Source organism: Lithobates pipiens, unplaced genomic scaffold (assembly GCF_037356315.1).
Source record: "Lithobates pipiens isolate NorthernLeopardFrog02 unplaced genomic scaffold, aLitPip1_a1.2 Scaffold_23, whole genome shotgun sequence".
NCBI lineage: Eukaryota > Metazoa > Chordata > Amphibia > Anura > Ranidae > Lithobates > Lithobates pipiens.
The window spans coordinates 241643476-241658255 of NW_027507785.1; the positions used below are offsets into that span (position 1 = coordinate 241643476).

At 38.1% G+C, this 14780-nt stretch overlaps 1 protein-coding gene across 1 annotated transcript in view; it reads left to right on the forward strand.

Annotated features, from left to right (window-relative positions):
• Window positions 1-14780, forward strand: part of LOC143928214 (uncharacterized) — a 694330-nt gene that overhangs the window by 120884 nt on the left and 558666 nt on the right. Inside the window, exon 3 of the mRNA XM_077452960.1 lies at window positions 10888-10935. Coding sequence (XP_077309086.1) covers window positions 10888-10935 — 48 coding nt within the window. The remainder of the gene's footprint in view (window positions 1-10887; window positions 10936-14780) is intronic.

Sequence of the window (14780 nt, forward strand, 5' to 3'; positions counted from 1 at the left end):
TGGAGGTAAACTACCGGTTTGCCCCTTGTCAAAGACCTTGCTAAATTTGCGGTACTCCTTTGGCAAGGAGGAGAGGGAACAGTTGCACAAGACCTTATCCACTTTCCATAAACATGTCTTGCTGCATTGTGGCAACCAGGAAAGAACCTCAGCACAAAGCCAATCAAGAGGTGTTGTGCCTCTGTAACCAAGGATAACCAATGACCACTGGATAATGAGGAGAGGAAATTAATTGAGATTGGATTATCTCATGGTGAAGTGCCCCCATGGCCATGGTCAATGGAGCAGTCTCATGCATCACATGGGTAGGCTGTAGAGGTCTCCCATAAATGGCCTCAATGGCAAGCGAAGTACCATGAAGCTGCAGTGGAATCGAGTGCTTAGACACAAAGGCAGTGTCTATGAGCAGGCCTGCAGCCCCAGATTCTATTAGTCTGTGCATCGATGGAGGACTCAGATTGCGAAAGGGTAACCGAAACTAGAGGCTTATCCTTCAAGGGAAATTGAGGACGTAACAATGTGACCTAAGGGCTGTCCCTTACAAGCGTTTCACGCATGGTTGGGACAAGACTTCAAGAAGTGACCTGCCTGGCCACAATAAAGACTCCATCTCTTCCTCCTCCTAAAGGCCCTCTGTTCAACAGAGATGTGTGAAGCCCAACTGCATGGGTTCTATTTCACTGGCAGACTCAGAACCGGGAGGCATTGAACGGTGAGGGATGGAGGGGGGACTGCAAAGCTCAGAGCCAAACTTACAGGAGGCTTCCACAAGCGCTCCTTAAAGGAAGGTCTCTCTTGCAGTCTGGAGTCTATATTAGAATGGCAAATGTGATCAAATTCTCCAGATCTGTAGGCATGTCTTGGGCTGCTAATCAGGCAACAGTTTTCGTACTTTTTTTTTTTCTGATGACCATGAGAGTCTTTGCAGCAGAAGTGGAGCGTGCAGGAACATCAGATTTTTAAAGGAAGCCACAAACTCTGGGTAACGCAGAACAATGGGTTTTTGCATCTCCCATAAAGGGTTTTCCCAGGCCAAGGCTCTATCAGAAAGCAAAGAAATTATGAAGCCTGCTTTTCTTATGTCCGTGAGGTACACCTGGGGTAGCATCTCCAAAGTATCCTGGTTCAGAACCCCTCTGCATTGTACTAGATTGCCCCCAAATTGCTAGGGAAGTGGAGAGGAACCAGACATACCTCTTATAGAGGTAATATTCGAGACGGGAGCCTACACAGACTGGAGCAGCAGCAGGGATGGCCGAGATCCGCATAGTCAGGGGCAGCAGACAGGCTCAGGAACCATAAGGGACATCAGCCAGGGAAGTCTTCAACAGGAACACAGCAGAAAGTCTCTAGATATGTTGACCAAGACGAAGGCATTGAAGAAATGAACCAGACAGTTTAAATAGCCAGAAGGGCCTGGCTGTGGGTTTGACTGATTAGCAGGTGAGCCACTGTGGAACGATGAGTACTGGCAATTAACCCTACAGCTGAGCAACTTGAGTACAGCGAAGGAATGGCAGAGATTCCAGCCCTGACATAATCCTATGTATGGTGATATGAGCCATAAAGTAAATATCCAGAATCTGAAGATTATAGAAGAGATAACCAATCCAGCCATGTAACCGCATCTCTTTGGTTCTAAAGAAAATTGTTTCTTCTCTGCCATTAATCGTCACTTGGGATATATCATAACCTAGGACGAGCTGAAGAGAACTAAGGCCGCGTACACACGGGCGGATTGTCTGTCCAACTTAGTCCGCTGAGCCGTGTTTCAGCGGAAAATCCGCTCGTGTGTGGGCAAGTTGGACAGACTAAGTATGGCGCATGCTCAGAAAGGATTTACACGGCCGAAGGTTGCATTGCAGTGTATAGGACGTTGTTTTTCTAGTCCCGTCGTACGTGCTGTACACGTCATCGCGCAAGCTTTCAGCGGACTGTCTGCTCATCGTGTGTGGTCAAGTCCGTTCATGCAAATTTTGAACGGACTGTCTGTCGGATTGTCTGACGAACTTAGTTGGCCAGACAATCCGCCCGTGTGTACGCGGCCTAAGTTGCCACTCGACATCAAGATTTGCACTTTGGATTGAACTTTTTTTTTTTTTTTTTTTTTTTTTTTTTTTATTGATTTGATTCTGCATATGGACTTTTATTATTTGTATTATTATACAGGATTTATATAGTGCCAACAGTTTGTGTACCGCTTTACAACACGAGGGCCCTGCTCATTAGAGCTTACAAACTTTTATGAATAGTATTGATGTATTATGATTTTTTTTTTTTTTTACTTTTATTTATCAAGTCTGGCACATCCTTATTCCTCATGGCCATTTTGTAGCAATGTCAAAGCACATGTCCACTTTCTCCACTCTGTTTCCTAACTTCAGTGCTCTAGAAATGTGATAGCCTAACCATGTTATGTTTTTGTGGATATGCACTGGGAGATCACAAGCCTGCTTCCATATATATATTACCCTCCAAACCAAGCCCCTTTCAGGCATCTATAAATTTGATTATTTTTTTCCTTATTTCACATTGCATTGCTGCAATCTGAAACCAGATGGATGTTTTGGCGAATTCTGCAGCTCAACAAAATGTGTCTCTCACCCTATAAGCTATTTTAGCTTTGAGCCCTGTCAGTGGCTATAGAATTTCTCCATAGCTTTAGACATTACATGCCACAAAAAGTAGCAAAACGAAAGTGTGTGTGTGTGTGTGTGTGTGTGTGTGTGTGTGTGTATAAAATAATTTTTTACCTTGAGTAAATTAAACGTGTACCTATATACTATGCATGCTTATGATATAATGCCCCTACAAACTTGAGTATTCTGCATTCTAATGTGCTTCATATGATCCTTTTGAGCCCACTATATTTAACCACATTTTGTGCACTTAAACTAGTATTGAAATCCAATGCTGTTTCTGGGCAAGTACCCTAGAAATATCACCAGGGAATGGTTACAATGCACTTTGTTAAATTGACCAAAATGTAAGACAGATTTATATTTATGAAGTGGAAAATAAGTGTTTTTTTTTTTTATTGAAAAAAAAATAAAAAAATGTTGCGTTTATAGTAAATCTTCCATCCGATTTTTGTTTACAGATTGTATTTTATTCCAAGCTTGTACAAATACTTGTAATACAAACCATTACCATGTAGTATGATGGAATTGCTCTTTTACTCCAAACACACTTTCATTTAGATAAGTTTGTGTCTCTCTTATGTTTATAGTAAATGAATTCCAGATGTCCTGCCTTGTCGCTCCCTTCCTAATCATTTACTGTCTTGAAATCATTGCTTGTAGGACTATAATGTATTTTAAGTTTTGTGATTTATTATATATCTGTAAACCAATTGCTTTACAACTGTGTAAATTGTTCCTCAAAGTAAACATTTGAAAAGTACCCCTGGTTTTATTATTTATTCATTTATTTATTTATTTATTTTTTTCTTCTCTTCTGCAAAACAATGGTCCTCCAGTAGGTTCTCTCTGGGGAACATACAGTCACATGAAAATGTAAGTATACCCCATGGAAATGAACCTTTTACATATACTTGATTAGGTAAATACTAAGTTTTCATTCAGACAGTGCATATCGATGAAGGTGATATACTGTACTTCAATAAAATCACAAGGAAATTTTGCCTTTTAATTATATTTACCAAAGATATCAAAAACAGCAATGGTGTACTGTGGAAAAAGTAAATCTATTCTTGGCCCCAGAATTTGGTATTGTCCCCTTTTTAACCATTTCTGATATTACATTTTATATGTTCCTTTCAAAAACCTCACTCACAGTAATATTTTGATGGGATTCAAATCAGGACTTTGACTAGGTCAGTGTCCATGTAGCGTCTTCATAGGATGTGTAAATTCTTATACTACAGAGGTCATGCATTGAGCTATGCGGTGCTATTCTGCATGCCCCATGCTTGAGCACAAACAAAAATTGCTGATAAAGGAATGTGAACATTTTACTCCACTATAGACTATGCATACAGTCCAACAAATGACACCATGAAATGACATGATCAATGCACTTCTTATGCTGGTGAAATCCACAAAGTGCAAATAGGAAAGTTTTTTTTTTTTTTTTTTTTTATGCCTTTAAATAACACAGGTTTTACCTGCATACTCTCTAAAAAGATTCTAATCATTGGCACCTAATCTGTAAAACCTTATCCTGAGCTTTCATGGACTCTTTTTTTTTTTTTTTTTTTTTTTTTTTAATGTGACAAATTTGCATTTTGTTCATTTAAACTATCAAAGTCAATTTTATGTGACATTTGTTCAAGTATTTTGCCTTTTTATCTGTGGGCACTGTTTAAATGCTTTCCTGTTAAAGTATGTTGCAAAAGTCAGCAATTTCCATGGGGTATACATTACTTTTTTTACATGACTGTTTATTAATCTCTAATGCTTATGTGAGACATATTTTTTGTTTTGGGTTTTGTTTCCTAGCAGATTGCGTTGAACAGGAAACAAGTTCAACGAGATTTGGTTTTACATTTCCCAAGCTAGACACTGCTTTAGAAAAAGTTCCAAACTAGGGATGAATAGGGGTCATTTTTGTCAAAATAGATTTTGACATAAAATTGCAGATTATATGATCAACATAAAAAATTTTTTTTGTGTATTTAGAATATAGAAGAAGAACCATTATGGAGAAATATAACTCCATTTTGTATTGCCACCATCCCAAATATATAATGTATTTAAAGAGAACAAGTACCCCACAGTTCTATGGGACTTTGAGGGTGAACTTTAGAAGACACAATATTTTGAAAAAAATAGAAAAATGTATTGTATAAAAACACTGTGCATAAAATAGTACATAATAATCATCTAGTATGAGAAAAAGCACTTCTCCTATAGCCCGACACGTCTTGGAAAATTCGGGATGAATCCCTTCTTCAGGGGAATGGAAGAGATAATGGTTGGAGATACTAAACATTATATTCATGGGATTGAATATTTGTAAAAGATTATTGGGATAAAGCTGAAAGGGTAGAAAAACACATATCCAAAATGGAAAGGATGATCAAATGGATGACAAAACCTCTGGACTCGGAAAATCCCTCACAAGGATCCCCAAATTTAAGGTCCCAGCAACCAACTCGCAAAGTCCAACGTGACACTGAAATTACGGAAGTACTGTATCAATCCTGAATTTAAGATGTCGTCTCCCACAGGATCCCCAAAACAGCAGCGTCTGCCTGTGTGTATTTCGAATGGTTTCAGTTTTTCAGTTTTTTCTTCTCTGTATTTATTTGTCCTCCCTGTACGGGGGTGGACAGGCAGGTAGGTTGCTTTAATGCAGAAATGACAAAACATGTCTCTTATGCATTAAAAATGCTGCCAATGTTTTGTTTTTGGACTAAAGCTCCACTTTAAAGCTAGACTCAAGTTTCAAAAGGCGTACGTATATTTAATTTTGTATTTATTATATCATTGTGTGTGTGTGTGTGTATATGTGTATGTATGTGTGTGTGTGTATGTATATGTGTATATGTATATATATGTATGTGTGTATGTGTGTATGTGTGTATATATATTACATTTTTGTCGTCATGAGTAATACAGGTAACCTAATTTTACTTAATATCAGCACAGCAAAGTTCAGAGAATTGGAGGAAGAAGCAGCGCAAAGCACCAATTAATTGTGCTGCAGTTCAAGGAGCATGCTAAAAGGAGAAGAGAGGAAGTTTGAGAGCACTGAAAAGCAGTAGGCAGGGTGGGGGTAAAGTCATTCGATGCTAGGTGGCTACAAATAAACGTTCTAGTAAGTGCTAGGAACTACTGCAAGCCCCCCCCCCCCGCCCCCAACTGTACTCAATCGCTTTAAATTTAACAAATAAAACAAAGTTATTAATGGTGCGCTATTCCTTTAAAAAACTCTAGTAGATTAAAACATACCATGTTAAAGAAATCCACCTTACTATAACCTAATATAGCAATATGAACTTATAAAATTATTTATGTAAATATTGTGCTCTCAAAATAAGTGTCCATAATGTGATATCTGTGCTCTAGTAAAAGTCCACACTTCAAATGTATAGCAATAGAGTGTCCAAATCATGCTTCCAAACAAAGTAAAAGGGAATTGGCAATCTTGAGGAAGTCACGTGACCAGTGATGCAATGCGGACTTCACTCTCCAGAAACTCTTAAGAAAATATATGCCTCCTAAATTGTTTAATATTTGCTACTCAGTTTTAAGGGATACATAAGTAATGACTAAAACGGTGGAGATAAGTTTACTGTCACACTCTTCCTTTAACCACTTCCCGACAGCCCCATAGCAGATTTACCGCTATAGGGTGGCTGTTCTGTGCAGAATCACGTGTGTGTGTGTGTGTCACACACACACACTCTCACACACACACTCTCACACACACACTCTCACACACACACTCTCACACACACACTCTCACACACACACTCTCACACACACACTCACACACACTCACACTCACACACTCACTCACACACTCACACACTCACTCACTATAACTATATATATAATATACACATGATTCTGCACTTCCAGGTATGAGGCACACTACTGCTGCCGTGATTAGTCGCAGAAGAAGCTGATCGGTGGGTGACGGCCAATGGATGTCAGCAGGCACCCACTGATTGTCGAGTAGGAAGGCTGGACAGAGCTCTGCATATGTTAACAATGCAGAGCACCGCCCTGACAGTGGTGGATGTGAAGGGAAAGAAAATACACATCCCTTAGTAAAAAAAGCACAAGTAGTACACAAAAACACTGGTTAGGCACACATTTAACCCTTTGATCATGCTAGATGTTTAACCCCTTCCCTGCCAGTGTCATTGGCACAGTGTCATAGATCACGGTATTGGTGTCACTGGTTCCCACACAGGATCAGTGTCAGATTGTCTGTCTGCTGCAATATTGCAGTCCCTCTATAAATTGCTAATCACCACTATTACTAGTATAAAAATATAAATAAATAAAAATGCTAGTAAATATCCCATAGTTTGTAGTCTCTAACTTTTGTGCAAAGCAATCAATATATGCTTATGTATTTTTTTTATTTTTTTTTTACCAAAAACATGTAGCAAAATACATATTGGTCTAAATGTATGAAGAAATTTAGATTTTTATTTTTTTTATTTAAATTTTATTAGATATGTTTTATAGCGGAAAGTAAATTCTGTCTTTTTTTTTTTTTTTATTATATTATATTTATTTATAGCACAAAAAATAAGTGGTGATCAAATAACACCAAAAGAAAGCTCTATTTGTGGGGGAAAAAGACCATTTCATTTGGGTACAGCTATAAATGACCACACACTTGTCAGTTAAAAAAACAACATAAAAGCAGCGCTTATGTCCTGATTATAGTCCAGATATTTAAAAGTAAAGCATCTCCAATAAAAAGTCCAGTCAGTGCTGGTCCACACAAGACTATATAAAGGGGTCCACCACCAACATGAAAGGTTCACACTGACCCTTACCACAAAAGATAAACCATCAAAAGTAGTCAAATGCGCTTCATGAGATACTCCCCATACATGTGAGATGATTGATCACTGGAAACCACCACAGGCAGGAATTCCAATTGATTATGAAATAAAAAATGTAAACGTGATATAACCATATAATTGGGGTACAATATTGGCGTGTAGATTATAGTCCATAAAGTGCATCAATCAGTGTAAATAAAGATGACGGACATTCAGGAGATCCATCAGTTCATCAAAAAACTAATCAATCAGCGCCGCTTACCAGAATTGTTGAATCTCAAATCACTCAGCTGAGGAAAGCACATCCACATGCTCATCCAATAACTGGATCCTCTCTCCTATAGCGGACTCTCCAATAGTGTGATATTCCTCACAGATGAGGGAGAAAAACTTTTTCCAAGTGATCTCCAACCATAGGGTATTTCATAAGAAAAAAAAGAGGTTTCATGGTACAGTACTCCCCTTTAACAGATTTATTCAAAATCGTAGGCACGAACATCCAAAAAACAGTGTTCAGTTAATTCAAAACAGCCGCAGCTCAAGCCAGCCAGCTGATGCATGGTGACGTCAAGACCTGTAGTACCACCCAATGCGTTTCCCCATACAAGACATAGACAGAATGGAGGCTATGTCTGGACGTCACACACCATGCTCCTTTATATATGCACAGGCAGGAGAGACAATGGAAGCTCCATTGCAGGCTTTATCCATACATGGAATCTATTAGCATTAATTACCTTAAACAATATAAAATGGTTTATTTCTATTCATACAAAATACTAGAAAAACATGAATACTAAATCAAACAATTATAAAAATTTGCATATATACAATTTAATGATATTAAATGTTCCATAAATATATTATCACATCTAATTAAGCATGACTACAATGGAAATGATGAATACATACATGAATTATAAAATATTAATGATACAAATATAAAAATGTTTAAAATCATTAGTATTTCTAAGAATACTTATGAAACATAAGGAGAGTCAATGCCCTCTATTCAGAATAACTGGTAGGAAAACCACTAGTGGAGGTTAAGGCAGACTGTTAAATATATCTGTCCTGCCCACCCATCTCCTACCACCACCCCAATAAAGTTAATAGAAAAGGTGGAAACACAAAAGAGATCCAATATATCAGCAACATGCATCCAATAAAATTAATAAGGATAAGCCAGTAAGGAAAAAAGGTTGGGGAAAAAAAGAGGAAAAAAGAGAGGGAACTACTCTGTATCTATTACCTATATAACAATTAATATCCCATTCCATGTTGAGTACCAGGGGACTATAGGATTGGATGTCAAATATCCACCTGGTTTCTCTGTGAAATGTGTCTTTTCAGGTTATTCCCGCTGCAATGGGGGATTACCATTTCTATGGCTATGATCTGAAGTAAGGAAGGGTTTCTATTATGATACTGGCGAAAATACCTGGAAACACTATGACCAATAAACCCTTTACGCATATTGACTAGGTGTTCCCCTATTCATACATTAAGTGTCCTTGTGGTCCTCCCAATGTACTGGAGGCCACATGGACACCTGAGGAGGTATATAACCCCTATAGTCCCACAGGTAATAAATTCTGTAATTTTATATACCTTGGAAGTTACCTGTGAGGAAAAGGATGAGGTCTTAATGGTTTTAGAAGTTTTAACACACAGTGCATCTCTTGCATGGAAAGAAACCTTTCACGTTCCCAAACATACTAACATAAATCCACTTAGAAGTGGATTTATAGCACTTTTTCTATATAGAACATTTGGCTTATCTGGGAGTTTATGCCTCAGGATTTTATCACACTTTAAAACTTCCCAGTGTTTTCTGATTATCTTATTTACCCACCAATACTGGGATGAAAAAATGCTTAAAGACCACTCAAACTTATTTCTATTCTCCCTATCTGTTTTTTTGGGGACCAACAAATTTGTTCTATTTTAAGAGTTAAACTTCTTGTAACTCTTTATCCATAACTTTTGAGTCATACCCCTTCTGTTACTGGAAACCATCTCAGGCAGGAATTCACCACACCAATATATGGGAATGGGGAAAAAAGAAACTTCATTGTGCACTATTACTGACAGAACTTGTGTATTAAGAGCCGGAATACTCAAAAATTTTTGTAAAAATTGCGTGTAAAATCTCATTGCCGTAGCAATGTTTCCAACCAGTAAGATGTCCGAACATCTGACGTGGCAATATCACATGACCAAACTCTGCCAAATTCATTTTGTCTCACAGATGTCATCAGAGGTGAAATAATGCAGTGCCATATCACAAAAAATGGCCTTGTCATGAAGGGGGTAAAGCTTTCGGAGGTCAAGTAGTTAATATAAAATTCTTGTATTGAAGTATACACACATTAAATTATCTTTAAAACTAGTAATATCACAGGACCTTTTCAATCATCTTATTCACCACCTTCTTGATGGTGCAGCATTAAGCATATGTGACCACTAAGGCAGCCTGTATTTCAGTTTAGCCATTTTCTTCTTGTATTGAAATTTTTGAAAGCGGTCTAAAGCCAGCTCTGACATGCAATCTTTCCCTGGAAAGGGAACATTTTGAGCCTGGAAAGGCTCTAGTAGGATCTGCTCAAGAACATCTTTGGCAGATGCTGCTCCATTATAGATGGCTCTGTGTATGTGCTGTGGCTCTAGTCCAAGATGCTCTGGGTTACATATCATTCCATTTTAATGCAAACTCCTATTTTCTCAAAATGATAAACAAGGGTCACAAGGGCACATTCAGAATGCTACAAGTAGTTGAACAATAGCTACACATGACTTTTTGGTGGTGTTTGACAATACATTAAAACGTTGTCCCAAGTAGTGCACTAGCTACATTTAGGTTTTTATTCCACTAATGCATGTTTGATTAAATCTGTTACTAAAAAAAAAAAAATATATAGAGTGTTACGCACTGGCAAGGATCAACTTTTTTTTAATTTGTATTATTTTATTAATCTCCTGGAAATTTCAAACAAATAAGCTTCAGCAGAAAATGTACAACACATTTTATTTTTTTCCCCTAAAATCCAACACGATCAAGGCTCTACAGGTACTGTATATGTTTTGGAGAGGAATGAACACAAGAAAAATACAATCTAGAGTGTATTGATTCACTTTTCACTTTTCACATATTGGTCTATAATCAACTGTATGTGTAACAATGTTGACTCGAGGAGTAGTCTCAGACCATTTTTAGAAAATGGAAATAGTAAAGGCAACAGATGCCAACTGTCAAATGTGAACCAGATTTGAAATAATAAAACATTCATTTCTTATTATTTCTCTGGCTAAATGCACATTTTACCCAGCCAGAAAAATGAACATTTTTGTATTGTTCATGATCTGTTTTTAAAAAAAAATGTTTCTTCAAACAGGGTTCTGGTAATGAAGATCGACAACGATGCAGTGCATGTACGGCTAAAGTAAGTGAAAATTAACTTTCTTTTCCTCTGTATTGAATTGCGGTATTTGTTTAAAGCCTTAAACTAGATTCGTTTTTACATTGTATGTGCGTATACTGTTATGCTAAGCATCACTTCCCAGAACTCTTTAGCAAAGATTATGATCAGTGTCCAGCATTGAACAAACAAAGGGCGCAAAGGCCTAGTGTATTACCGTTTATAGTTCCTGGATATAAAAACAAGTGAACGAATACTCCCAAAGGCCAAGGTGTGAAAACATAGGGCACTACCCTATGCTTTCATAGCTTGGCATATGTGAGTATGAGTTCACTTGTTTTTATATCCAATAAATGATAACCGTAATCCACTAGGCCTTTTCTCACTTTGTATGTCTTTAAGATTCCCTAATATCAAGAGAACAGCTTTGAGGGAACATTCCGATTTCAACATCTACTGGTCTCTAATTTTCTACCTGGTTGGCATTTCAAGTGTCTGAGTGCTACGATGTATAAGTTCTGGCTTTGTTGTGTGAAGTGCCCAGCTTTGGGTATGTGGTTGGCAAGAAGAGCGAGGCTTTAAGTACTAAATTCTTCAGGAATGTTGCCGTGCATTGAAAAAGTATTCATACCGCTTGACACTTTCCACATTTTGTCATGTTACAACCAAAAACGTAAATGTATTTTATTGGGATTTTATGTGATAGACCAACACAAGGTGGCACATAATTGTGAAGTGTACGGAAAACGGTAAATGGATTCCAAAATGTTTTACAAATATCTGAAAAGTGTGGCGTACATTTGTATTCATCCCCCTGAGTTGGTACTTTGTAGAACCACCTTTCACTTCAATTTCAGCTGCAAGTCCTTTTGGGTATGTCTCTACCAGCTTTGCACCTCCTAGAGAGGAACATTGTTGCCCATTCTTCTTTGCAAAATAGCTCAAGCTCAATCAGATTGGATGGAGAGCATCTGTGAACACCAATTTTCAAGTCTTGCCACAGATTCTCAATTGGATTTAGGTCTGGACTTTGACTGGGCCAATCTAACACCTTTATATGCGTTGATCTAAACCAGTACATTGTAGCTCTGGCTGTATGTTTAGGGTCGTTATCCTGCTGGAAGGTGAACCTCCTCCCCAGTCTCAAGTCTTTTGCAGACTCTAACAGGTTTTCTTCTACGACTGACATATATTTGGCTCTATCCATCTTCCAATCAAAGTTGACCAGCTTCCTGTCCCTCCTGAAGGAAAGCATCCCCACAACATGATGCTGCCACCACAATGTTTCACAGTGGGGATGGTGTGTTCAGGGTGATGTGAAGTGAAGTGAAGTGAAGTGTACATTTTCTGCCACATATAGCGTTTTGCTTTTAGGTCAGAAAGTTCAATTTTCGTCTCATCTGACCAGAGCACCTTCTTCCACATGTTTGCTGTGTCCCCCGCATGGCTTCTCGCAAACTGCAAACATGACTTCTTCTGGCTTTCTTCCAACAATGGCTTTCTTCTTGCCACTCTTCCATAAAGGCCAGATTTGTGGAGTGCATAACTAATAGTTGTCCTGTGGACAGATTCTTCCACCTGAGCTGTGGATCTCTGCAGCTTCTCCAGAGTTACCATGGGCCTCTTGGCTTCTTCTCTGATTAATGCTCCCCTTGCCTGCCCTTTCCGTTTAGGTAGATGGCCGTGTCTTGGAAGGTTTGCAGTTGTGCCATACTACATTTTTGGATGATGGATTGAACAGTGCTCCATGAGATGTTCAAAGCTTGGGATATTTTTTTTTATAACCTAACCCTTCTTTAAACTTCTCCACAACTTTATCTTTGACCTGTCTGATGTGTTCCCTAGCCTTCATTATGCTGTCTGTTCACTAAGGTTCTCTAACAAACCTCTGAGGGCTTCACAGAACAGCTGTATTTATACTGAGATCAAATTACACACAGGTTGAATCTATTAAGTGACTTTTGAAGGGAATAGATTCCACTAGATTTTAGTTGGGGGGTATCCGAGTAAAGGGGCTGAATACAACACGCCACACTTTTCGGATATATATTTGTAAAAAATGTTAAACTATTTATCATTCTCCTTTCACTTCACAATTATGTACCACTTGGTGTTGGTCTATCACATACATTCCCAATAAAATAATGTATGTTTTTGGTTGTAACATGACAAAATTGGAAAACTTCAAGAGGTGTGAATACTTTTTCAAGTCCCTGTAATTGTGGTTAAATATATTGCTCTTTTTGGGGCTATTTTACACCTCTATATGTAACACAACAACATACATCTGTGAGAATACACATATAAAAGTGGTGACAGTGCATTTATATTTTGAGGTAAAGCTGCATTAATAGCAAAAATATGCCCTCACTAAAATATGCTTTCTCTTTAGTTTAGTAAAGTTGGCATTTTTAAGTATGTATTTTAGAATACTTGATTTTATTATTGATCTCACAATATCACATAAGATACGGTATATAAACCTGTGAACTGTGCTTCAAACCTTTTTTTTTGTTGTTTTTATTGTTTAAATATTGTTTATTTCGTTTTCCACATTTACAAAAAGAACAGTACAAAATATTCCTTATACATACTTTTAAAAATCACTTTGACTAACATTCATGTTATTTCAGAGTTTTCAACATTCACATAAAAACAAACAGTCAAAAAAAAGTACACATTGGGTGCCCGACCGGATCGATCTTAAATATCCCAAGAGGGAAGAAGAAGAGGAAGAGAGAGGGAGAGGGAGAGAGGAAAAAAAAAAAAAAAAATAAAATATAAAGCACACCCCCTCCCCCTCTCTTCATGTGTTTAAAATTATCCTTTTGTGATTTTATCTTACCCATATTTATTACCCCCCCCCCCCACGTGACGCTTTTTCTTAATTCCAATTTGTGGTTTGTGTAAGGTGGGGATTCCTCTCCTTCCATCCCCACTCCCTTCTACAAAAAAAAAAAAAAAAACAACCAAGGGGGGGAAAGGGATCCTTTCCCCTTCTCCTCCCTTCCTCCCTCCCCTCCTCCTCCCTCTTTTATAAAAAAGAAATAATAAATTTATAAGGGGTTATGAAGTATATGCATCCTATCTCCCTCCCCTAGACGCCCTCTCCATCCCCCATAATTCCAAGATATATTGAGGATTTTCTAAATTCCATCCAGTTCCTCCAAGTCGCCTGGAATCTAATTTCGGCTCCCCGTTGAAGGTGTATTAGTTCTTCCATAATCCTCAATCTGTCTATTTCCCTAAACCAATCTCTTATCCCTGGTGTTTCCTTTACTTTCCAGTATCTCGGGATCAGTACTTTCGCTGCGTTTAGCAAAAATGGAGTTAATGCTCTTCTATATTTTTCCCTAGGGCCCTCGGCCGCGTGAAACAAACATTTCCAAGGATCCAATTCTATTTCCTTCCCATCGATCTCTTTAATTAAACCCACCACCTTTTCCCAGTATAGCTGGATTGCACTGCATTGCCACCATATATGGGCGTGGGTTCCCTCCCTCCCACACTCTCTCCAACAGAGGGGTGATAAGTCTTTGTTAATCTTATGCATTTTCGATGGGACATAATACCATCTAACCAATAATTTATAGTTCATTTCTTGGATCTTCGTATCTATTGACGTGGAGTGGGTATAGTCTATAACTTTCCCTTTCAGTTTTTCTGGGATTGGTTGATTCAATTCCCCTTCCCACCTCCCTAAAGCAGGTATCGCCTCGTCTTCCATTAAAGATATTAAGGTCCTATATATCTTAGAGATCCCCTGTCTGCCCACTCCTCCTCGGTCAATCAATTTCTCCCAAGGGTTTAAATTGTCACCAGAGCGGAGAGGTTTTGGAAGGGACTCAACAAAATGTTGGAGTTGTCTG